We start from the raw sequence: 23,519 nt of genomic DNA on the forward strand, positions 1-23,519 counted from the left end.
CTTTGCAAAAGTCACTAAAGTCTACAGGAATGAAGCACTTCGTTTCCGAAAACACTGAGAACGGTAGACAGACAGGGCCGGTCCTAGATATGCTCTTGTATCTTAAAATAACGAAGAAAAGATAAGCTTTTTCAATACTCTATGAAGCAGAGAACAGCCTCCTCTTCGTTAACAACTGGCAACTAACTTCCTTGTGATTTATGTTACTAATTACTGCAGTAACGTACTCAATAATTTTATTGATATATTGAAGGGCTCTCCGTCATTCTTCTTTCAGCTGAATTTGAATCACAGCGAACTATAGCCAGATGGGGAACCGTTCATTTTCGAAGTGATACTATTTAGTGGGAAAGCTGGTATTACCTTGCGATTTAATCAATCTTCATGGTTATGTAGATAACGGGACTGATTATATTCTTGTGTTTGAAATTCCAGATATTGTTGGTAAATTTTACTGTTCATGTCGCCGTGGGCCCCTGAAATTTTAGCTTTTAACAACTGGGGATTTATGAAAGCCAAATATAGATATAGATCCACTGCACTATTATAATTATGTGATGTGTTATTACTACACGAGGAACATTCTGATCAATACAGCTTCTATCATCTAGTCAGTCTCAAGAACACACCTCTCAGTATTGCTCCTGTCTCCTGGTCATTCATTAGAACAGACTTGTCAGCATTGCTCTTCTGGTCAGTCACGAACAAACTTCTTAATATTGCACTTCTCTGATCACTCACTGGAACAAGCGTGTCAATATTTCTCTTCTGGTCAGACACTAAATAAATCAGATTTGTCAGTGTCGTTCTTTTTTGGTCAGTCACTTGAAGAGATTTGTCGATATTTATCTGCCGGTAAGTTACTGGAAAGTTTCTTTTTTATATAGCTTCATTTTTCATAACATGAGACGATTATATTTCGAAAATCTGATGCCAGATTTTATCAATTATTATTCAGACTTCTGGTAGCGAAAGGATCCAACTTCTGAGACCCCTGAGTTTCGAGTAAAAATATTTTCCTCCTGTTCCTTCTCGTTGCTGTGTGCGTCATATCCAGTATTATTTCATTCTGTCTAACTTGCTAACACCACACGATATTATCCCATTCTTCCTAATTCTGGACGATTTTATACAGATTCTGGTGAGACTTCTTGTGTTGAAACTACTCACAAGATCGCAGTATCGTTCCTTCCTTCCTGCTTCGCCGCCACCTTCGTTATCAGGCAAGATACTCCGCCGTCAAGACGCTGTGTCGGGGCCGCCTGCTCCTCCTCCTTCCTCAAGTGCCAGGCTGGGAGACCTTGGGGGGCGCCTTGCCATGTCGATGTTTCGGCAGGAGAGTCTGTCGGAAGAGACGAACAGGGAGAGTTCCAGTTTGACCGGTGTTGCAGGGGGCGGGATGGCACTGCAGTTCAAGACTTCGATTTCGTCCACTTCGTCCTGCTCTACACAGACTACAAGCGAAACAGTAGTCCATCATATGGTCGGTGAGTGTGGGAAAGTTGTGAAGGTTGTGCGAACGTTATGAAAGTTGTAGGAAAGTTGTGTGAAAGTTGTGATGTGGAGCTATTAGAAACGATTAAGGGTTGTGTTCTCGTTAGTTTAGGAGGTTCTTCAGCACCTTTTCCGTAAAGATTTATATCGTATCTTGCATTTTATTATTCCACTGTATGTTACGTACGAGCTCTGAATGCTAAAGCTGATATTCCAAGGAGCAAACAACGAACCCAATGCAGAAATAAATTTGAAAGGAACATGTGCTTGGGAACCTCCTTAACCTACGAGAATGTGGTCCCAAGCCGTTCAGAGATGGAGTTTGGGGAATGATTAACTGGTTGACTGTTGACATTGTACTGTTAGGAATTATGAAAGATGGCACTGTTAGAAATCATTTAAGTTGTCTAGGGATGGCACTGTTAGAAATTATTAAGTAGTTGCGATATGAAGCTTTTAGGAAGAATGCCAGTCTGACCTCGGAGGCTGAGAGTGGGATGGCAGTGCAGTTCCAGACCTCCATATCGTCCACCTCGTCCTCCTCCACACAAACTACCAGCGAGACGGTGGTGCATCATGTGGCTGGTGAGTGGCAGAGTTGTGAGGCGGGGCTGGTAGGAGTGGTTAGTTAATGCGTTTAGTTGCAGGGGTACAGATATGGCCCACTGCAATAACAAGAACACCTTTAGGACAACGGCCTGATTCTGGGAAAGGCTGCATCCCTTCCCCCTATCCTATGCTAAAGCATTATCCACAACTGTCAAGATATAAAAGCAAAAATTTTAATTGCCATAGACAAAAAAAAAAAAAGTTATTATCCAGTACCACTGAAACTACGCTTGGGATTCGAGTGATGGAGTGCAGCCCCCATTTTCAACACCCTGAAATCCAGTTTCCGAGACCAAGGAAGGAGGTTTCATATTATTGATACATGTCTAAGTGGTCATGAGCTACGCAATAATTGGCATAGAATTTGGGGAGGGGCCTCAGCTCCCACTCAGACCCCCCCAAGAAAATGTCCACAGATTTCCAGTTTAAGTGACCGCATTAGTGAGCTTGCACTGAGGATGATATTGTGGAGCGAGTGGATGGGCATTGACAGACCATGGTTGGTGCATCATTCATCCAGAAAATTACCTAACTTTAAACTGTCACACTTTTAAGATGCATTTAGGGACTCTCCAGTGATATGTTTATTGGACAAGCTTTATTATGGTACGTTGTCTTTGGTGTCGTGCAATACCTGAGTCGAGGAGAGGAGGAAGAGGTTAGTTAACTCTTTAACCCCCCCTCCCCCAACCATTGATGGTATAAGCAAGAGTCGTGACAAGCAAACTCACACACACACACACACACACACACACACACACACACACACACACACACACACACACACACGCACTGTAGACTTCCCGTGTACCCACGAAACAGAAGTCTTAATTACATGAGAAAAATTAACCATAAGTAGTTCTGTGAACCTCATCCCTGAAACGTCTTTGTGCAGGTATGGCCGTGCAAACCTCAGGGAACGGACTAGACGCCATCACTAGCGCGGGGGTTCGAGTCTCATCCGCCGAAAACAACCAGGTACTAAAGGACTATATAATTGTCTGTTTTTTGTTGTTGTTTTTTTTTTTTCATTCCTACAACCTCAAACCACTTTTTAATCAACGTTTTTTGAGCTTGATCGAAAACTGCTTACCTATAGGCCTGTATTCACGCAGGCTAAGGAGGCTCCCTAGCACCTTTTCCTTAACGATTTATTTTCCGAACTACTTATTAATATCATCTTTCTTGCTTCCTACGTCTTTTTAATGTCGACATAGATTGCTTGAGTAACACACAAGAATATAGTAACGGAACACAATCGGAAATACACCGGTAAGGAAAAGGTGTTACAAAGCTTCCTAACAGCACAAGGATACTGCCCATAGTCTTATCTTCATTCGTGCGGCTATCAAACACTTTACAGCAAAGTTAAAGTGAACGGAATGCATTGTTGCTCGCCCTAAAAGGCTGAAGATGAGGTGGGAGCGAGTTCAAAGATAACCTCCAACGAATAGAATGTTTCCTGATATTTTACATAATTTGTCTTTAGCAAAAATCATGTATGAGAGCTCTTTGAACACTCAGCATCATTTTCCGATAATTCTGAGCAAGAGGTACGAATATGAGCAAGTATTTTCACATGCTTTTTATGCTGAATTATAAAAAATACATTAAATAATAATTTTAGAAAAAAAAAAACATATGTAGGTCATCAGAAAATTCTATTCATTGTTTACTATGTTGTAACGTCCCTTATCGTCAACCACCTGTACATTCTTTTACGTTCTACGAATTGCTGGAAAAAAAAATCCCTAAAGAGATTATCTTAGCGAAATTTTCTTTAAAAAAAAAATGCTGTTTCTATGTTGCAACGATGCCTCTATTTTATTTCTAACACTATGGATTATTGTGGGGGACTCCGTTTGCTTTGATAGCTCTGACCACCAATTAAAGTGAAAAAAAAAAAAAAAGAAGGATTTATGAGAACAGTAATTATTTATCAATTTATGTATGACTGGAATTAATTAGGGATCTTTATGAATACCTCGACCAGAACCACCACACCCAGGCAACCCAGCAAGTGTACCCAGCCCACCTCATCCAGACCCAGGCGCCTCACAATGGCCAGGGAACCCACCAGACGCAGGCCACTCAGCACGTCCAGCCACCTAACCACATCCAGGGAAATCACTACACCCAGGCACCCCATCAGACCCAGCCCAATCACACCCAGGGGACCCAGCAGACCCAGCCAGCCCTTCAGTCACCACCTCCTGATTGGACGACCACAGGAACAACAGAGACCAAGGTTAGTGGAAGGGACGGTGAAGAGAACAACGTACTATCTCACTCATCTTGTGTTTCATTTTACACACACACACACACACACACACACACACACACACACACACACACACACACAGTCTCTCTCTCTCTCTCTCTCTCTCTCTCTCTCTCTCTCTCTCTCCTCCGACCCCATTCCTCCCACCTGAACATAGACGAATTTTGCTTAGTCTTTTAGCTGTGACATTCTACTTTTTGTTTTATACAGTAAAGGTGAAGATGATCACTTTCTTGTAAATACGTTAAATTGCCAATTCTAAATTTAAGATGCTTTGAAGGGGAATGGCTGGCTTTCAAATGTGTCATCAAAATTTAGTTAAAAATAGACTTTTCCCTCTCTAGTGTTTTAGCTTGAAATTCAGCCTTCACAGTATTGAGCCACCAATAGTTTTAATGCAATAAAATAATAATAATAATAATAGCTTACAAAAATCATACAGGCATTTATGCCAAGTAGCATCTTTAACGAGTAGGGGCAAAAAAGCCTGTACATGTGAATAAGTTCTTTTGTCCAGTCCACGCCTTGCAGGAACCGGCATCAGGAAGTAGATGGCTAGAAGGGATAATATTTGAACGAGAAAAACACAAAACAACTCAATTCTCTGTTTTTCTGAAGTTACGAACCACACTGAGTTTTTGCCTGTGTTTCCCCCTCAACCATTTCATATACTTATCACTATGAATTAGTCACTTGAACAAAATATCCTACACCATTAATTTAATATAGCTGAGATATGGGTAAACTTATGGACCCTTGTTTCAGAGCCCGCGAGACAACATGGCTATGATTGAGGGTGAGATGCGACGTAAAGACCAACTCATCGAGGAGCTGATTAAACTCCACCCTAGCCACGGCCTTAACAAGGTATAGGGGCACGAGTGTGTGTGTGGGGGGGGGGGAGCGTGAAGAGGAGGCTTCCGTCACAGATTTTTTTATAGCTCAAAAATGGCTTCTCGTCAAGTATGAGTTGCCCCTGAGTCACCGAGAGCCACTCCTAAGTTTGAAAGGATCGTCTCACGGTACTAGGAATAACAGGCTGAACAAAACTGTGCAGCCTCACTCCACAGCAGGAGACTCTGAAACATAATAACTTACAGTAGTTGTAAACAGTACCATAGGTTGCGGCAAAACAATATCCGTAATCATTACGAGCGAGCGAGGGAAGCGAGCGAGCGATGTTTACTCTCAGTTAAGTTTGGAAATGAGCGGCCCGGCTGCGTATTTCCCTTCTGTATCACGGTTCAGCACCACAGCCCTCAGCAAGGCAGCCCTAATGGGATAGGTTAACTCTAGGTTAGATTTTTCCACTTCTTAAAATCATAGTTGTTTTATTCTTGTGTTTGCCAGACGAATTTATTCAACTCAGGTAGTGGCCTCACGTGATCTAAGCGTTAATCCATTCAGTCCGATGACATATTTTCTTATTTTATTCTTGCTACCACCTGATGACGTAATTCAGCTTAGGTTAGATCTCTAGAAGCGAAGGGTTTAATGAAGATTATATATATCTAACTCTTCCAGCTCGAAAAGGATCTCCCAAGCTGGATAGAACCATCTGGTGGACACAATAATAGAGTATAAAATACCGTACGTCGTTGTATGGAAGTGGTTAAAAGTCTCCCGTATCTCTCTGACGAAGAAAGAAACCCAGACTGTTGTAGTGTGGCTTCTGCTAGGTGACTTAATAGATAGATTGACAGATAGATAGACCGATAGGTAGCTAGCTAGATAGATAGATAGATAGTCTGCTAGAAAGCTAACTCAGGAGCGGTCTGTCGTTGTATTAGGGTTAACCTCGTGAATCCAGTGGATTTTATTAGTAAACTCTTGCTCCGTCCAGTCCTGCTCCGTCCAGTCCATATTTTTCACCTTAGGGAAAACCTCTTGCACTGGAAAGGTAACTAAAGGCTATGTGTAATCTCTCCAGTTTGAAAAGCCTCTTCCAAGTTGAATAAAAAAAATTACGTCATTGAGTTGATGCTATGAATTCCTTTGTGTGATGATGATAGTGTTGCTAGTGATGATGACGACGATGTTGTTGATGGGGTAGTGGTGATAATGATGATGACATAGTGATGATGATGATGATGGAGTAATGATGGTGATGATGATGATGGGGTAGTGATGATGATTATAATGATGATGGTGATGATGATGAAGATGATGATGATGGAGTAGTAATGATGATGATAATGATGATGATGGGGTAGTGGTGTGGTGATGATGATGATGATGGGGTAGTAATGATGATGATGATGAGGTAGTGGTGAAGATGAAGATGATGGGGTAGTGGTGATGAAGACGATGATGACGATGATGATGGGGTAGTGGTGAAGATGATGATGATGGGGTGATGATGATGATGATGATAATGATGAGATAGTAATGATGATGAGGATGATTATGATGATGTGGTGGTAGTAATGATAATGATGATGACGGCGGTGATGATTCTAGTAGGTCAATTCCTTTTTCGCCTTCCGTTTCAGGTGCGAGGCGGTGAGGCAGAGGAGGCCTTACGGAGCGACCTTGCGGGTATGACGGTGAAGGTGGAGCGTCTGGAGCAGCAGGTGAGGGACGCTGGGGCCGCCAACGCCGCTAAGGAGGCCAGGATCACGGAGCTGAGCAGGCAGCTGGACGCACACCGACAGGAGCACGCAAGACAGGCTGCCACCATTGTTACGCTTAGGCAGAAACTTCAGGTGGGGAGCGATGATGATGATGATGAGAGTAGTAGTAGTAGTAAGATAGTAATAATAATAATAATAATAATAATAATAATAATAATAATAATAATAATAATAATAATAACAATAATAAGACATGAAAGGTGGGAAAGCTTGATCTGGGAGAAAATGTGATGATGATCAGGATGAAACGGGAAAATCTTAACTTCGCGAGGTAGTATGAAGATTGCGATGAGGATGAGGATGAGGATTCAGAGCTGAGAAATTTTAATCTGACAGAGTGATAATAGCGATGGTGACGACGACAATGATAATAATGAGATGGAAGACAAAAATGCTGATGTTGATGATGAAAATGCTACTAATGATTCTGACGATGACGATGCTACTGATGATGATGATAATGATGAATTACTCTGTCCATGACCCAGGAAGAGGAGTCAACCACGACCTCCCTGCGTGCCAATCAGCGTCGAGGGGAGTTCACGGTAGGAGCCCTCACACGGGAGACCAGACAGCAGGCAGACCGCATCAATGAACTCGAAAACCGCCTCAAGTAAGTACCATTTCACGCTCCCGGGCTCCTGTGACCCACTCTCAGCTGGGTAAAATCGTCTGGTAGCAGCTGAAATAGAATATCAGAGTTATCCCTACCATGAGAGGGTTACTGGTTCCGGTATTAACACTTGGGTTTCTATGGTCACTTTTAGCTGAATAAAATTGTATGGCTTCAGCTGGAATAGAATGCTAGAGCTGTTCCAACCTTGAAGGAGTTAATGGTGACAGTATTAACTAACACTCTTATGCTTCTAATAAGTCCTAACACTCTTTGGCTTGGAGTAACTCTAATATTCTATTCTAACTAATAACAGAATTTGTGTTCATCTGAGAGTGAGTCATACGAGAAGAGAGTTAATTTTATAACCATTAACCCTCTCATGATGGAACAACTCCGCTGTTCTCTTCCTTCTAATGACAACTGATAATATTCAGCTGACAGTGAGTCACAGGAACATTTATGAGTGCATATAGTCATCATTAACCTTCTCCCGATCAGGACAACTTTAGTATTCCATTTCAACTACTGCTGGGAGCGTTTATTTAGCTGAGAGAGTCAACGAGGCCTGTGAGAGTAAGTACATTTCTCAACCAATAAAGTATTATTGTTACCTATCTTACCAGCAGGTTTGTACTTCCGTATAAGTCAAAGTTGCATTAAAGTTTTCAAAGCAGATTCCTGAAATTAGTTCGCAATGATTATAAGAATTCATATTGTGTGTTAGCCTCCACCACGTTTTGTGCAACCATACTTTAAAACTTTACAAAAACCACAGTCATATTACAAATCAGTCGCCTCATCTTCCTCCTTTGATTATCACCACCCTCTCCCTATTTTACTACCACTTTCCCTTAAGCACTGCATCATCCTAACATTTTCCCTTTAGCACTGTATCAACCTAGCAAACATCTTTCCTTTAGCACTGCATCATCCTCGCTTTACATCTTCCCTATACCACTGCATCATACTACTTTAGCTAACATCTTCCCTTTAGCACTGCATCGTCTTTGCGAACATTATCCCTTTGGCACTGCAGCATCCTAACTAACATCTTCCCTTTAGCACCGCATCACCCTAGCTAGCATTTCCCCTTTAGCACGGCATCACACTACCTTTCACTTTTCCTCTAACCCCGCGGGACCCACCAAGAGAAGCGTGAGGTGGCTGAGGAGAAGACTGAGACTTCCCACAGAAATTACCTCTCTACGCTAATGTCTCTCGTGTAGTCCATAGCATAAATTTAACCTTTCCTTTTCTTTTCATCCCCTCGTGTAATCGCTGGCCCTAAGTCTAACCCGTCTCCTTCTTATATTCCCCTCGTGTAGTCGATAGGCATATATCTAACCTTTCTCCAACCCTTAAGAACTCACCTAGAGGAGCGTGAGGCAGCCGAGCAGAGGAGCGAGACGTCCCACAAGCGACTCCTGGAGCTGGTACGGATGGTCACGTCCTGTCTCAGCCTCGGGGACCTCGACCCACAAGATGCACACGAAAAGCTGTCCACGAAACTCGCCGCTCTCGTACAGGTGGGAAGAGGATAAAGGAGCAGAATAATTCCATTAACATGACGCACTCTTAGCTGTTCGGTTTTCACGATTCATCCCAGAGGGGATTTTTGAGCTAGAGGAGGTAGATGTAACTTTCATTAGGCCATTCAAAACGAAAGGCCTTTAAACTGCAATCACACAAATAGGACGATGCGATGGAAAGTAGAGCTTACTGTTAGAGTGCAGGTCCTACTTTTGCGATGGGGCGATAGAAATGGAAGTTACATCGTAGAACAAAATGATAGACAGTGGTTGTATTTACTATAGGTCGAACAAGTAAGATTCAGGTATTACAGGTGGGACTTAAGTAATGCAGATGGGACTTGGTGATAAAAAAAGGAAGTTAGATTGCATTTAGGTGGAAAGAGGCTGTAGAATGTGCGAGCATTAGATTGTATTCATGTCGTACAGGTGGGTAAGGGCAAAAGAAAGTGAAAGATAGACTATATTAAGGCCGAGATATGTAAGCTTTCACTACATTCGTGAAATAGGATAGCTGGGCCTTGTCACACACACAAATGTCATCCGTCATATTGCTTTAGAATTTAGCCAGTGTCGCAAATCAATACAGGGATAATACGGCCTAACTCTTGTGAACTTCTTCCATCGCATCCGCCCAGGAGTGTGCCAGGCTGCGGAGTGAGGTCCTGAGGGCGACTGAGGACCTGGAGCAGCGGGAGAGCGAGGCGGCGGCGGCCAGGCAGACGGTGGCTAGGCTGGTGAATGAACTGGACGACGAGAAGCGAACGGTGGAGGAGCAGAAGAAGGCACTGGAGGAGTACAGGAGGGTAGGTGACAGAGTGAACAGCAGTAATAGTAGTAGTAATAGTAGTAGTAGTAGGAGTAGGAGGAGGAGGAGGAGGAGGTACAGGAGTTGACGTAATTGTAGCAGTTGTTGTTGTATAGTATTGTAGTAGTATAGAAGTAGTAGTAGTAGTAGTAGTAGTAGTTGTTGTTGTTGTTGTTGTATAATAGTAGTAGTAGTAATGGTTGTTGTTGTTGTTGTAGTCGAAACCCAAGTCTTGGACTTGAACCCGAGTGACTGCAAGAAACCAGCAGCATCAACCGGCTGCTTCCAGTGTTCTTTTGTTATCTCGCAAGATTGTCCGTGTTATGATAATGTAATGCATGATGTGTGTTTGGGTGAAGGGAACTGAACTGCAGTGTGGGTATAGTGTATTGTTTGTTATTTATATTTTTTGAGAGTGAACAGCGGTGAACATCATATATAATGACTGATGAGGAAGGTGAAGGAGCAGAAAGACAAAATAGAGGAGTAAAAGAGGGGAAGTAGCAAAGCTTACAGTGGTGAAGGTTAAATATAATGAATGAAGAAAGCGTTGGGGGTAAATTTAGAAGTGACAGTGACAAAGAAGATTAATTAAAATGAGTTAAGAGGTCCGTGGAGGAGTAGAGAACACTGGAAGAAAGAGCAGAGAAGGGTAGGTGGACGGGATGGCAGTGTTGAAGGCTAGATGATATGAATGCATAAAAGGACTGTGGTAAAAGAAGACATCTGAGGGAGGACAAAAGGGCAGGTAGCAGGGAGGACTCAAATAATTAGTAAAGAGAACAGTGAAGCGATACAGGGTGATTAAAATAAGGGTGGCTGGAACTAAATGTGACGTGGAGTCAGGAGGGCCAAAGAAGGGCGCTGAGGAGGTAATGGAGGGTAAGTGGCAGTGTTGACAGGAGTAGAGACTAAATAAAATTAATCACGAGGACTATAGAAGACCAGAGGAATGCATTAGAAGGGCACAAGAGGGTAGGTGACAAGGTTGATTGTGATAAGGGCTAAACAGAAGAGGCTGAAAAGATGTAAGAGAAGCAGAAGGTTGAGGGGAATTAAGTTAAAAAAAAAAAAAATAGAGAGAGGGAATAGCATGAGACCGTAAAAAGTCTTCGTACATAAACTGAATAAACATATGACTGGCGTTGGTACTGATGACCGTAAAAAGTCTTCGCACAGATAAAGATGTAAAATAAGACTGATTTTATTGGTACTGGTGATCGGAAAAAGTCTTCGAATGGAAAGGGACAAGACCTATGACTGATGTTGGTATTTGTGGCCATGCAGGAGGTTGATGATTTGAGGACCAAGCTGCGTGCGGTGGAGGAGGAGGTGAAGAGTGTGAGGGAGAGGCTGCACAATACCAACAAGTCCTACAACACCACCTTGGAGGAGTTGCACACCGCCGAGAGACAGCTGCAACGGGCTAAGGGTATGTGAAGCAATGGTGCTGAGAGAAAGAAAGAGAGAGAGAGAGAGAGAGAGAGAAAAAGAAAGAATATTGATACTGAATACATTGCTCCCTCTACCCACAAGCACACGCATCTTTCTCTCCACTCCTCCCACAAAGAATGGATTATTTTAGCTTGTGATGTGCTGCCAACAGTGACGAAGGTTCAGATGACATGTGATTGGACTGGATACAATACACTGTAATATCACCAGCCATTCTGTTTTCCTGCTGCTGTTTCTGGATCCCTGGTACCCCATGTAATGAGAGAAAGGTTGATGATGATGATGATGATGATGATGATGATGATGATGATGACAGACCTAGAAGAAAAAGTTGTCTTAGTTTCATTCAAATGCAAAATTATACTTACCCAGTGAAACTGTGTTCATTTTGAGGCTTCAACAGTTTCAACACGACTTGAACCTCTTCAGGTATGTGGGTATAATTCTTCTAACGGTACAGCTGTTGTCAGGGGTAAAGAGATTTCGCTTTTTGCAATGCTTTTCTGGTTACATAGTCACTGAGACCAGAGAAAATTCATGATCCATTCTAGTTGTACGGACCCTTTCTAAATAATGTGAATTTAACTCAGTCTCCCGTTACATTAACTTAAACTATCCAAACCTATACATCTTTACTGGTGGCAGATCTCAGACACCTGCAGACAAAGGCAACAAATCGAGGGTTCCCTACCACGTGAAGTTACACAGACCACGCAGAAATTACGGTTCTTCCTTAATGGTATAAAGTAGCCTCATCTCCCCTGCAGTGCCTTAACAACGTATAGCCTAACCTTTGTTCAGACGAATAGATGATGGCGTAACACAGACACCAGCAAGCAGAGGCATAGAGTCAGGGGTTCATTATCACCGAAGTTACATAGGATACATAGAAATCTCGGTCACCCTTCATGGTGTGAACTTGGCCTATGCTCCTTTCACATTAACCCAGCCTAACTTATCCTAATCTAACCCCACTTAATCACCTCTCAGATGAGTCGGTGGTGACAGAACACAGACGCCAGCAGACAGAGGCAGAGGGTCGAGGGTTCCTTACTACGGTGGCTGCCCTTCTTTCTTCTCCAGACAGCCGACTGCCACCCGACCCCCAGGCCATCACCGACCGTATACAGGGACTCGTGGCAGCCAACAGGGAGGCGGCTGAGGTAGGGGGCAAGAAATATAACTGTGAAAAGAGATTATATGTGGATTACCTGCGTGTATGTGTGTGTGTGTGTTATAATTTTCTTCTCATCCAGTTCCCTTTCCATCATCGCACCTCAGCACGTGGAGAGACTAACAGCTCAGGTCACCAGCCTGGGAGAACAATCAAGGCGGCACACGGAGCTGTACGAGACCGCGGTGAAGCGAGGCCGCCAGTCCGAGGCCGATCTCCACGCCCTCAGCACTCGCTGTCGTCAGTTGGAGGCCGACCAAGCTGCAGCAGAAGCCAGTCGAGAGAACCTGCTCATCGAGAAGGAAAAGGTGAGTTTCCGGTAATGTTATAGCTTAGCGTCAAAAAACGGAAACTTTTTTTTATGTTATTTTTGGGGGGTTATTTTCGTCTATTAAAGATACTTCCTAACACTTCTTCATTTTAACTTTATATCCGTATCTGGTAGGTCAGTGTGTTCTCGTATATTATTTGTAAATTTTGTGTTTATATAAAGAAGAATTAAATAACGTTCATAAGTTATAATGCGTTATATGCCAGGAAGTCTAAGCCGTCGAAAATACGGCCCTAATCACCTGCTGTTACTTTCTCGTTTCGAATTTAGGTCTACGTTTCTAGTTGCTTCGGGGATTTGCAACACTTCAACAGCGATTTATTTTGGCTTTTATATCTTTTTATCTAAATATACATCACAGAAACAAACTAAGTCAGTGGTAGAAAAAATATATTAACAGAACGGAATACTAAAGTGTAATACCAAATCAAATCGATAAGAAAAATGTGCTGCGAAGTCTCCTATGCCACTCAGAATGCAGTCCTTAACCTCTTCAACCGCAGGAAGTATTTTGCATCATATTCTCGAAACGTTTTTATGCAGATTAGGATTGAAACCTTTCATGAACTCTATATTTAATCCTCTACTTTGAAAATTCTCACCAAACTTTAATCATACTGTCAGGATATACCACTAATATAAAAATGTATATAATAGGACTGAAGTGGTTAAAGTGACAGAATATTAAAACCAAACAGATCTTCGATAATGATAATTGTCATGGAGGCGTGTTTATCCAAGAAAGATCCTTGGCATTATGATCCTTGTCTCTCTGTGTCGTACTGTAGGCGATGAGGATCCTAAACTGGAAAGGCTAGGGGCTGCTGGAGGGGTGTCCTTACGTAAAACTACTATGGAGACTTGTTTACCTTCAAAAATGGTTAAGATCCAGGATAAATGTGATCCCTGGTGTCTCTGTCTCTTAAATTATAGGCGATGAGGACCCTGGGACGAGTTGTGGAGGCGCTGGGGCTGGTGGAGATGGGACAGGAGGTGACCAACGACGTGGAGATGATCGTGTGTCGCTGTCAGCAACTGGCTAAGCTGGAGGGGGAAAAGATTGTTGATAAGGTAGAGAGAGAGAGAGAGAGAGAGAGAGAGAAATACTGTGGTTGTATTATAGATATTATATATATTATTACTCTAACTTTACTTCTGTTTTGTGTGTGTGTGTGTGTGTGTGTGTGTGTGTGTGTGTGTGTGTGTGTGTGTGTGTGTGTGTGTGTGTGTGTGTGTGTGTGTGTGTGTGTGTGTGTGTGTGTGTGTGTGTGTGTGTGTGTGTGTGTGTGTGTGTGTGTGTGTGTGAATATTACAAGAATTGTGTCTGCAAATAGTTACTAGGTCTAAATGATCATTTCGTAGGCATTATTATTCAGATTAGTCGAATGATTTTTCTCCTTTTTTTTTTTTAGCTTCTCCATACACCTGTTTCTTTATCCTTCACACCCATTTAAGGATATTAGGAATACAGGAATACGTAGAACATACCTGCCTACCTACCTACCTCCCTATCTCCTACCTATCTACCTACCTATCGACCTACCTTCCTCCCTCCTACCCATCTACTTACTTACTAAACTGGCTACCTACCTACCTCTCTACCTATCTATCTACCTGCCTACCTACCTACCAATTTCCCTTTCTCCCTTACTACCTATCTGCTTCCACAGACGACAACGGTATACTTGTTACCTATAACCTACGTACCTACTAACCTACATAGCTTTATACTTACTCAATGCCCACCTACCTCCCAACCTCTCTCCCTACCTACAAGCCTACTTACCTACCTACCTACCTACCTACCTCTTTTCCTACTCCTTCCACAGATAACAGAGGAAGATGCAGGGACAGAGGGAGGCTGTGGAGAGATATGATCATCACGTAGGGCATGCCAAAAAGAACAGTGGCTCTCTCTACCTACCTACCTATTTACTCTCTCTCTCTCTCTCTCTCTATCTATCTATCTATCTATCTCCCTCTCTCTCTCTCTCTCTCTCTGTATGTATGTATCTATCTATATATATATATATATATATATATATATATATATATATATATATATATATATATATATATGTCTATTTATCTGTCTACTAACCTACTACCCACTGATATCTCGCTACTTATCAATATATCTATCTCCCTACCTACCCACCTGTCTTTATATCTATCTACCTTTCTGTCCCTCTGCTTACCTACGTAGATATCTTTCAGTCTGTCTGTCTTCCTACCTACCTACCTATTTCTCTATATATATGTCTGTCTGTCTGTGACCCTACCTACCTACCTGCCTACCTACCTACCTACCTACTTACCTACTATTCTCGGTATCAGTTTATCTTTCCGAGTTCCCCCCTACCTACCTTCTTTCGTACCTTTCAGTCTACCTCCCTACCTCCTTACCATCCATTCTAGCCATCTATTTATCTGTGTTCCTTCCTACGTGCCTACCTACTACCTACTTACCTGTCTGCTTATATGTTCTTTCCTACCCACCTTTCTTCCTACCTACCATTCTACCTACCTACCTACCTACCTCCATTCCAGCTACAATATCTGCTTAGCTGTTTGTGTTCCTTCCTACTTACCTTTATTCTTACCTACCAGTCTACTTACCTACCTGCTTATTTCCCTATCTCCACCCACAGACAACAACGGTATACCAGCTACAGAGAAGGGTGAAGGGGCTGAAGGAGGCTGTGGAGAGAAAGGACCTCCACGTTGACATGCTCAGGAGGAAACTGGCACTGACGGAGGACGCTGCTAGGGCATCGAGGCAGCTGGAGGAGGAGAGGGACGAACTCATAGCCAAGTGAGAGAGAGAGAGAGAGAGAGAGAGAGAGAGAGAGAGAGAATATGGAGTGCTGGAAATACAACCAAGCGTAATTAAAGAGCAGGGGGAGGGGAAGTAATCGTCGGACGCTTCAAGGGCTTTCCATCTGAGTCTCCTTACCATCTTACAACACTATATGTAATAAATGCTTTTGGCCATTTCACTCGCCAGACACTGTAGTAGTAAATGGAAGCCTTTTTCACATTTACCTTAGCAGCTATTCGTGAGAACTTGGAAGATCCCGGAGTTACTCTTGATTCACTTAGGAGGCTGTGAAAGATGGGGGCTTCTCATTATACTAAAGTGGTACTCTATGACACACGGAGGTCACCCACTTCATAAAAGGCATTCTCACGCTAAATGAAGCCTTCCCACTTCACACTGACCCCTTCCCCATTTCAGGTAGGAGACACTTTCACACTAATGACACCTCCATTCCATATAGGTGGTAATCTCACAATAATGATCACCCATTTCATACATCTGGTACTCTCACAGTAACGACACTCATTTCATATAGGAAGTATTCTCAAATTAATGACACGTCCACATCCTATAGGAGTTACTTTCACACAAACTGACTTTCCCTCCGTCTAACATAAAATTAGTTCTGACCCCAACCCTCATCCCTTACTTCAGTATATAGGAGGTGCTCTGTCACAAATCAGCGCCCTTCTTTACCACCGGAAACACTGTAATCCAACCATAATTATCATGAGAATTTCACGATAATGAGTGTCTCCATTTCACAGTGCCATAGATTGCCCAAATATTATAACCCCATTCTGAAATTGTGTTTATTTTGGCGGTACAACACTATCATCAAACTTGGACCCCACTTTATATGTGAGGATCCAAGTCGGGTGGAAGCTGTTCTCCCCTGATGATAAACAACACATCCGCGTGTAGGTGAAATAATAAGGAGATAACGAGGAAGGGAGGGAGACCGAGAACGAGGCGGAGAGATGAGAGATCTTATGCCATGTGGCTTTGAAGATTTCGCAAAACCCCTCCTTTGGCGATTTATACACGTTACGCATCAGTATCCACTTCTGTGTTGTTGGTGCAAACTGTGTCGATTTTAACATAATGTAAATAATATAAAAATGCTAAAGCTGTAATGTGCAGAGTAAATCGCTGAGGAAGAGATGCTACGAAACCTTTTACGACACCTAGAATACGGCTTACGATGAAGGAGTAGGTAAAGGAGACGGTATCGTGGGAAAAGAGGTCTTTACTGAGGAATGTCTGGAGGTCTCCTTATTTCTCCTGGCCACCTCTCACAAGATGAAGCGTCAGGCAATAGGAAACATACATACATACATACACATACATACATACATGCATACAAAATACTCTTACGTGCATACATAGGCAAATAGGTAGATAGATAAAGAGACAGGTAAAATGAGATATTGCATGACAGATAGACACACAGAAACAGTCAGACAGATAGACAGAAAGATAGATAGATAGATGCACAGACACACAGATGCACAGCCAGTCATACAATTAGATGGATAGAGAGAGACAGATTTAGATGACAGATAGATAAACAGATAGCTAGATAGACAGACAGACAGCTAGGTCCAAATTCTTGCCTAAACCAGAGACTACTTTCTATATGTAAGTCACTGTGCTGCAGATACAAGCGCCAGTGTCGTGTGGTGGAGAGACTGAACGCTGAGGTGGCGGAGACCAGACTGCAACTGAGAGATCTCAAGGCACAACTAGCACAGGCAGCCGACGAGAAGGTGAGAGAGAGAGAGAGAGAGAGAGAGAGAGTGTGTGTGTATGTGTGTGTGTTTGAGCCGCTCCTACTATTCTTATCTTTTCATTCATTCGTTCGTATGAGTTCTCCTTACACACAGCACAAGCAGTCACGTTACTTCGATCGACATTGCGATTATATTCACCTGACCGATATACTGAGAGGCAAAGACTTAACCCCTTCAGTTCCATGACATATTTTGAATTATAGTTTCAGAATTCTCATATGATTTTCATTTACCCCAAGATATTCTTTTCGAACGGGAGGGGTAAGTTTTACAGCCGTTGTTGTCCCCATTTCTGCTAGGGCGCTCTCAAAACTGAATTAAATCGTCTGGGAACAGCAGTTGTCTAATTAAAATGTCCTCTGGCTAGATTAAAAACTTTCTCATTTATCACTTTCGGTGCTGTGGATGTATTTGAAGTATTACGGTAACTTAGGACAAGCACAGTACAGTTTAGTAGACCAAGGAGATATCTTTGCAGGCTCCAAACCACTGAATCTTTGTTTTGCCACAGAAAAAATAACTATATCACTTAGCTTCTAACGCCATAGACGCGATTTGATAATTTATTCAGGCAAATACCAGCAATTTGTTTCAGTGAATCAAAGTATAGCCTCTTTCCCCCATGTCTTCCAGGGGTTAAAATGGAAGACGTTACCATTATAACTTTAATTTTCGTCCATCACAGTTTCTTTCATACTCATTCGTGTCATATGGGCTTTAAGACTCAATGTTTCATATAAATTTTCTCTTTGTTTCGTAGAGGATTTCTGATGCTTTCGTGCAAATTTTCCGATTCCTTGTTTTGCACAGGTTTTAATTTCTAGTTTCGTGTAGTTTTTCTAATTCCTTGTTTTGTATAGGGTTTCAAATTCCTTGTTTAATATTGGGTTTCTTTCGTATAGATATTTAAATTCCTTATTTCGTATTGGTTTTCTGACTCCTAGTGTTATAAAGTCTTCTCATTCCTTCCGTCCTTCAGTATCATTACAAAAGACAACTCACAAACAGTCCACTATGCCCTCACTGTAATGCATCCCCTCACATCACTACCCCATGCTCCTCACCTCTTATTATTTCTTTACAATTTACTGTATTTTGCTTTCGTTTCATCTGCTTTCATTCTCCTTCCGCCGCCAGACCCGCTACTCCCAGATGGAAAAGAAGATGGATGAGATGACAGCCAAGATCGACGAACTGGACGCCATCAGATCTCGCCAGCAAAAGAAGATCTCTCACCTTAAGGAGCAGGTGAGAAGGGGATTCGTGGGGTAGGTCGGAGTGGGGTGAACTGAGGTGTGAGCTGGGGAATGTGTAGGTGGGTAGTGCAGGGAACAGGCTTTGAAGAAGGGTAAAGTGACCGTATTATAGGAACAAATGAGCGAGGACAAAGTGACCAAATAAGTATATAAATCAGAGAATAATAATAATAATAATAGACTGATGAAATGATTTGGTATTACAGGTTAAAGCCCAAGGTGAACATGCACTGGAGGAGAGACGCCTGAATGAAAACAGCCTAGAGGGAGTGACGCAAGAGTTGGCCCTGGCTAAGCAGAGTCTAAGGGATGTCAGTAGGAGGGAGAAGCAGGTGAGAGAGACGGGGGTGGGGGGGAGGCGACTTCATGAGGCTCTCCGTCACCTTTCCTCTACCAGTTTATTCCTGTATATGGAAAGTTAACATTCTCTTCTTTACCCTATATATAGTCTATATCGAAATCTAACACAAGATAAGGGGCATACAAGAGAATATCAGTTGTTATACGGAAAATAAATCGCAACGAATGGAATGTTAGGAATTCCCCTATATTGACGAGAATGAGGGTCTTGGTCTTATAGTTGGCCAAATTCTGGATTTTCTTTATTCATACTGTTTACTTATTTATTTATTTACCTTATCAATCAATCAATCAATCATTTCCTGTGGCACCCTCGGGGATGCATAGGGCCTCGATGAACTCACACCACCACATCCTATCTTGTGCTAACTCCTCAAGATCTCCCCAACACTCATCTCCAGCTTCCCGTCTCATTGTCCTCACCCACGTCTCTTTTGGCCTTCCTCTACCTCTCCTACCAGGTGCCACCCACCCTGGTGTACCTCGTACTATTCCCTGTCTCCTATACACATGTCCTAGCCACTTCCATCGTGAGAATCTAACATATTCATCGATCGGCTGCACTCCCGTTATTTCTCTAATTCTACTATTCGGTATCCTTTCCCACCACTTAACTCCTAATATTCTTCTAAATGCTTTATTTTCAAACACCAAGAATTTATTTTCCATAGTCACTGTGCTGTACCAAGACTCGTGTCCATAAATTAAGATACTCCTAACCATTACCTTATAAAGTTTGATTTTTGTATGCACAGAGAAATTGTTATTATTCCAAATATTTTTAAGCATTCCCATTGCCTGATTAGCCTTCTTTAACCTTTCCTCGAATTCAAAGTTCAAAGAACCATCCTTGGCTAAATAAGTACCTAAATATTTAAACCTATCAACTTGCTTTACAACCATATCTCCAATTACACATTCCTGCGCATTTTCCATATTCATATTGATTATTTCAGTTTTTCCACAATTAATAACCAAACCCACCTTGCGACCTTCACTCACCAAACAGTCCAACACTCTCTGCATCTCTTCTGGCCCATCACAAATCAAAACTATATCATCTGCATAATCTAAATCCAAAAGTTTCCTGTTCTCTCCCCAAAGTATACCTGCACCGGTTTCCGTTCCAACACGTTTCATAATGTAATCAATGACCAATATAAATAGTAAAGGCGATAGAACACCACCTTGAATTACTCCGGACTTGACTTCAAACGAATCACTCAGACAACCATCAACCATCACTTTACAAAATGTGTCCTCATGCATGTTCATAATGACCCTCACAAACTCCTCTGGTATTCCATAATGTCTCATGATCTTCCCCATAGACTCTCTCGAAACACTATCAAAAGCCTTTTCAAAATCAACAAAACAAAGACTTAACGGTACTCTCATTTCATTAACTTGCTGCATCAAATGCCTAACTATAAAGATCTGATCATTGCAACCACGTCCCTTTCTAAAACCAGCCTGTTCATCCCTCAGAATACCCTCAACCACCGGCTCCAACCTATTTAACAACACTCTACTGAAAACTTTCAAAGCTATCGGTGACAAAGAGATTCCCCTCCAATTACCACATTCACTCAGGTCTCCCTTCTTCGGAACTTTAACAATTACACCATTCTTCCAAACTGATGGTAGTAACTCCGTCACCCATATCTTATTAAATAGCTTGGTCAAGATCATTATTAATCTATCCCCCTCCACTTTAAACATTTCCGGAAATAAACCATCCTCCCCTGGTGCCTTATTATTCTTTAACTGTTTTACTGCTTTCTCCACTTCTGCAAGCCTCAACTCTCCTGTTTCTATATTTAAATCTTCCTGAGCAGACGGTATATCCTCTTCTGGTGGTATTGGTCTATTAAGAACTGTCTCAAAATGCTCTTTCCATCTATTTTTAATATCTCTATCTTTGGTCAATAAATTTCCTTCCCTGTCTCTAATTGGTATTTCCTTGCGTTTACCTGCATTACCACTCAGTTCTCTAATCGATTCATATGCTGTTCTTTGACTCTGTCCATCATTTTTGTTTATTAGGATTTCAGTCTCTGCAACCTTTCCATCCACACATCTTCTTTTATCTCTCCTAGCTAACCTTCTTACTTCTGAATTCAAACTCCAGTACGCAGCTCTTCCTAATTCAATCTCTCGTTCATCAACGCATTGCATCTCACTCCTCAATTTAGCCTCACCTCTCTTTTTTATCATATCCCACGTTTCCTCTGATATCCATTTCTTTCTCCTGAATCTATGTCTCCTTCCAATCGTACATTCAGCAGTCTCATGCAAAACTTTGTTCACATCCTCCCACATCTCATCTACACTTCTCTCCCCCTCTTCCAACGTTTCCAACACCAAAAACCTATTTCTGCATTCTAATCTGAATTCCTCCTTTTCTTCTCCTTCCCTTCTAAGCTTAACAATATCGTATCTACCAACACCAGATTTTTCCTTCTTCTGATTTTTAAGTTTAAACCTTATTTTTGCAATGCTGAGTTGATGGTCACTACCAATATCCGCTCCCCGTTTAACATGAACATCTAGCAGAGAACTTCTATGCCTCCTACTGATAGCGATGTGATCAATCTGATTTTTATATTTTCCACACGGCGACACCCAAGTTGTCTTGTGTATATTGCAATGCTGAAAGAGTGTGCCCCCGATGACTAAGTCGTTTGCTAGACAGAAGCTTCCAAACCTCACTCCGTTTTCATTCATCCTACTACCAACTCCCATCTTACCCATACATGCCTCAAATCCCTCATTTGAACAGCCCATTACTGCATTAAAGTCTCCAACGCAGATCAAAACATCATGTCTAGGTACCCTTCCTACTCCTTCTTGCAACTTTTCATAAAATGTGTCTTTCCTTTCATCGAGTGCATCATTAGTAGGTGCATAACACACAAACAGACTGATGTTCCCATGATTTGATTTAAACCGTGCGTATAGCAATCGCTCATCTATAGGATCCCACTCACATAAAGCCTTATTTGCTTTACAACCCAGCAACAATCCTACTCCCTGATAATGCATTCCGTCCTGTCGACCAGATATCAATAAACGTATACCATCCTCCAAACCCAACTTATCGACTCCAGTTAATCTAGTTTCTGTCAGAGCACAAATATCAAGTCCCTAATTTTGAAAAACCTTCACTAACTCATCGATTTTACCGTTATGATTTAGCGTTCTCACATTCCAGTTACCAATTTTAATTGTATTTTTTGCATTGATAAAGGAATTAGATTGTAATTGAGGCAACCGTGAGATTCTTAGCACCCCCTGCCCATTTAAGGGCTGCACGGGACTGGGGGCCATTATTGTTCTTTCAGAGTCCATCAACTTTTCTTTGGCTAACTTCCTGAACACCTCGCCATTGTGTTGCAGTCGCAGTAGGCAGCTAACTTGCCTGATTGCCCACACCTGAAAGACCCAGCTATGCTGTAGCCAGTCACGTGCCGGCATGCTTCCCAGCCATTTCACTCTCAAGGAGTTCCTCTGCCTGAGAAAGCAACCACCCCCCTGCTCCCGAGGGCTTTTGATCTGTGTAGGTAAAGGGCGATCACTCCCTCACTAGCCATATACAGTGTATATACAGTGTATAGGCTACACTCACCCATTGAAACTTTATTTATTTATTTATAAGTGTATATTAGTGATTATTTAATGCACAGCTTCTCCCTTTCCTATAAAAATTCTAATGCTTGATCATTTTAAAAACACTCCTGTGTTGGTACCAGGACACTATCAAGCATTGTCTTGCCTTTAATGTATGCATTTCCTGCTTTCAAATCACTGTTTTCCACTGCTTCTCATTAATAATCTTTTGTCTTCCTGTCTTCCACATTTGCATTTCCTACTTCAATTCACCATCTTACACTTGGTCATTAAGTAACTTATTTTCTCCTTCCTCTTTCTTGCTCCCATCCTACGCACTCTTTCAGCCTATCATAACCTCTCCATACCTAACCTAACTAATTCTGACGCAGCCTAACCGCATCTAACTCTGCCTAATCCTAACCAGTCTCACTTAACCATACAATACCCGACCTAACCCAACCCAGTCAAGCCTAAAATGACCTAATCCAACCGAACCTAACCCAGCCTAACCCAACCAAATAAAACCCAACCCAAAACACATCAAAACCGACGTATTCTAAAGCAATCTAACCTAATCCGTCTATATCTAGTCGATCTGAACCCAACCCAACCAAAAATTATCTAGTCAGACCAAACCCTGCCCAAAGTGACCTAACCTAACTTTCGATCGCCCATAATTCGTTTAGAAATTTTGCTGCCTGAAAGTCTACGGGTGTAACAGTCCAAGTTTCGCCGGTTCTGTGTACA

The 23,519-nt window shown here is 42.1% G+C and overlaps 1 protein-coding gene across 1 annotated transcript in view; it reads left to right on the forward strand.

Annotated features, from left to right (window-relative positions):
• The first annotated feature begins 1,318 nt into the window (after window positions 1-1,318).
• The window catches only part of LOC145399027 (uncharacterized), a 25,639-nt gene continuing 3,438 nt past the window's right edge, over window positions 1,319-23,519 (forward strand). The window contains exons 1-16 of the mRNA XM_080271759.1: window positions 1,319-1,487; window positions 2,999-3,081; window positions 4,097-4,351; window positions 5,150-5,251; window positions 6,877-7,089; window positions 7,506-7,630; window positions 8,997-9,159; window positions 9,801-9,968; window positions 11,258-11,402; window positions 12,416-12,588; window positions 12,707-12,907; window positions 13,864-14,001; window positions 15,582-15,745; window positions 17,412-17,520; window positions 18,682-18,792; window positions 19,007-19,132. Of these exons, the coding sequence (XP_080127885.1) occupies window positions 1,319-1,487; window positions 2,999-3,081; window positions 4,097-4,351; window positions 5,150-5,251; window positions 6,877-7,089; window positions 7,506-7,630; window positions 8,997-9,159; window positions 9,801-9,968; window positions 11,258-11,402; window positions 12,416-12,588; window positions 12,707-12,907; window positions 13,864-14,001; window positions 15,582-15,745; window positions 17,412-17,520; window positions 18,682-18,792; window positions 19,007-19,132 (2,445 nt within the window). The remainder of the gene's footprint in view (window positions 1,488-2,998; window positions 3,082-4,096; window positions 4,352-5,149; window positions 5,252-6,876; window positions 7,090-7,505; window positions 7,631-8,996; window positions 9,160-9,800; window positions 9,969-11,257; window positions 11,403-12,415; window positions 12,589-12,706; window positions 12,908-13,863; window positions 14,002-15,581; window positions 15,746-17,411; window positions 17,521-18,681; window positions 18,793-19,006; window positions 19,133-23,519) is intronic.

Source organism: Coenobita brevimanus, chromosome 5 (genome assembly GCF_032717465.1).
Source record: "Coenobita brevimanus isolate Jiangsu-jjx chromosome 5, ASM3271746v2, whole genome shotgun sequence".
NCBI lineage: Eukaryota > Metazoa > Arthropoda > Malacostraca > Decapoda > Coenobitidae > Coenobita > Coenobita brevimanus.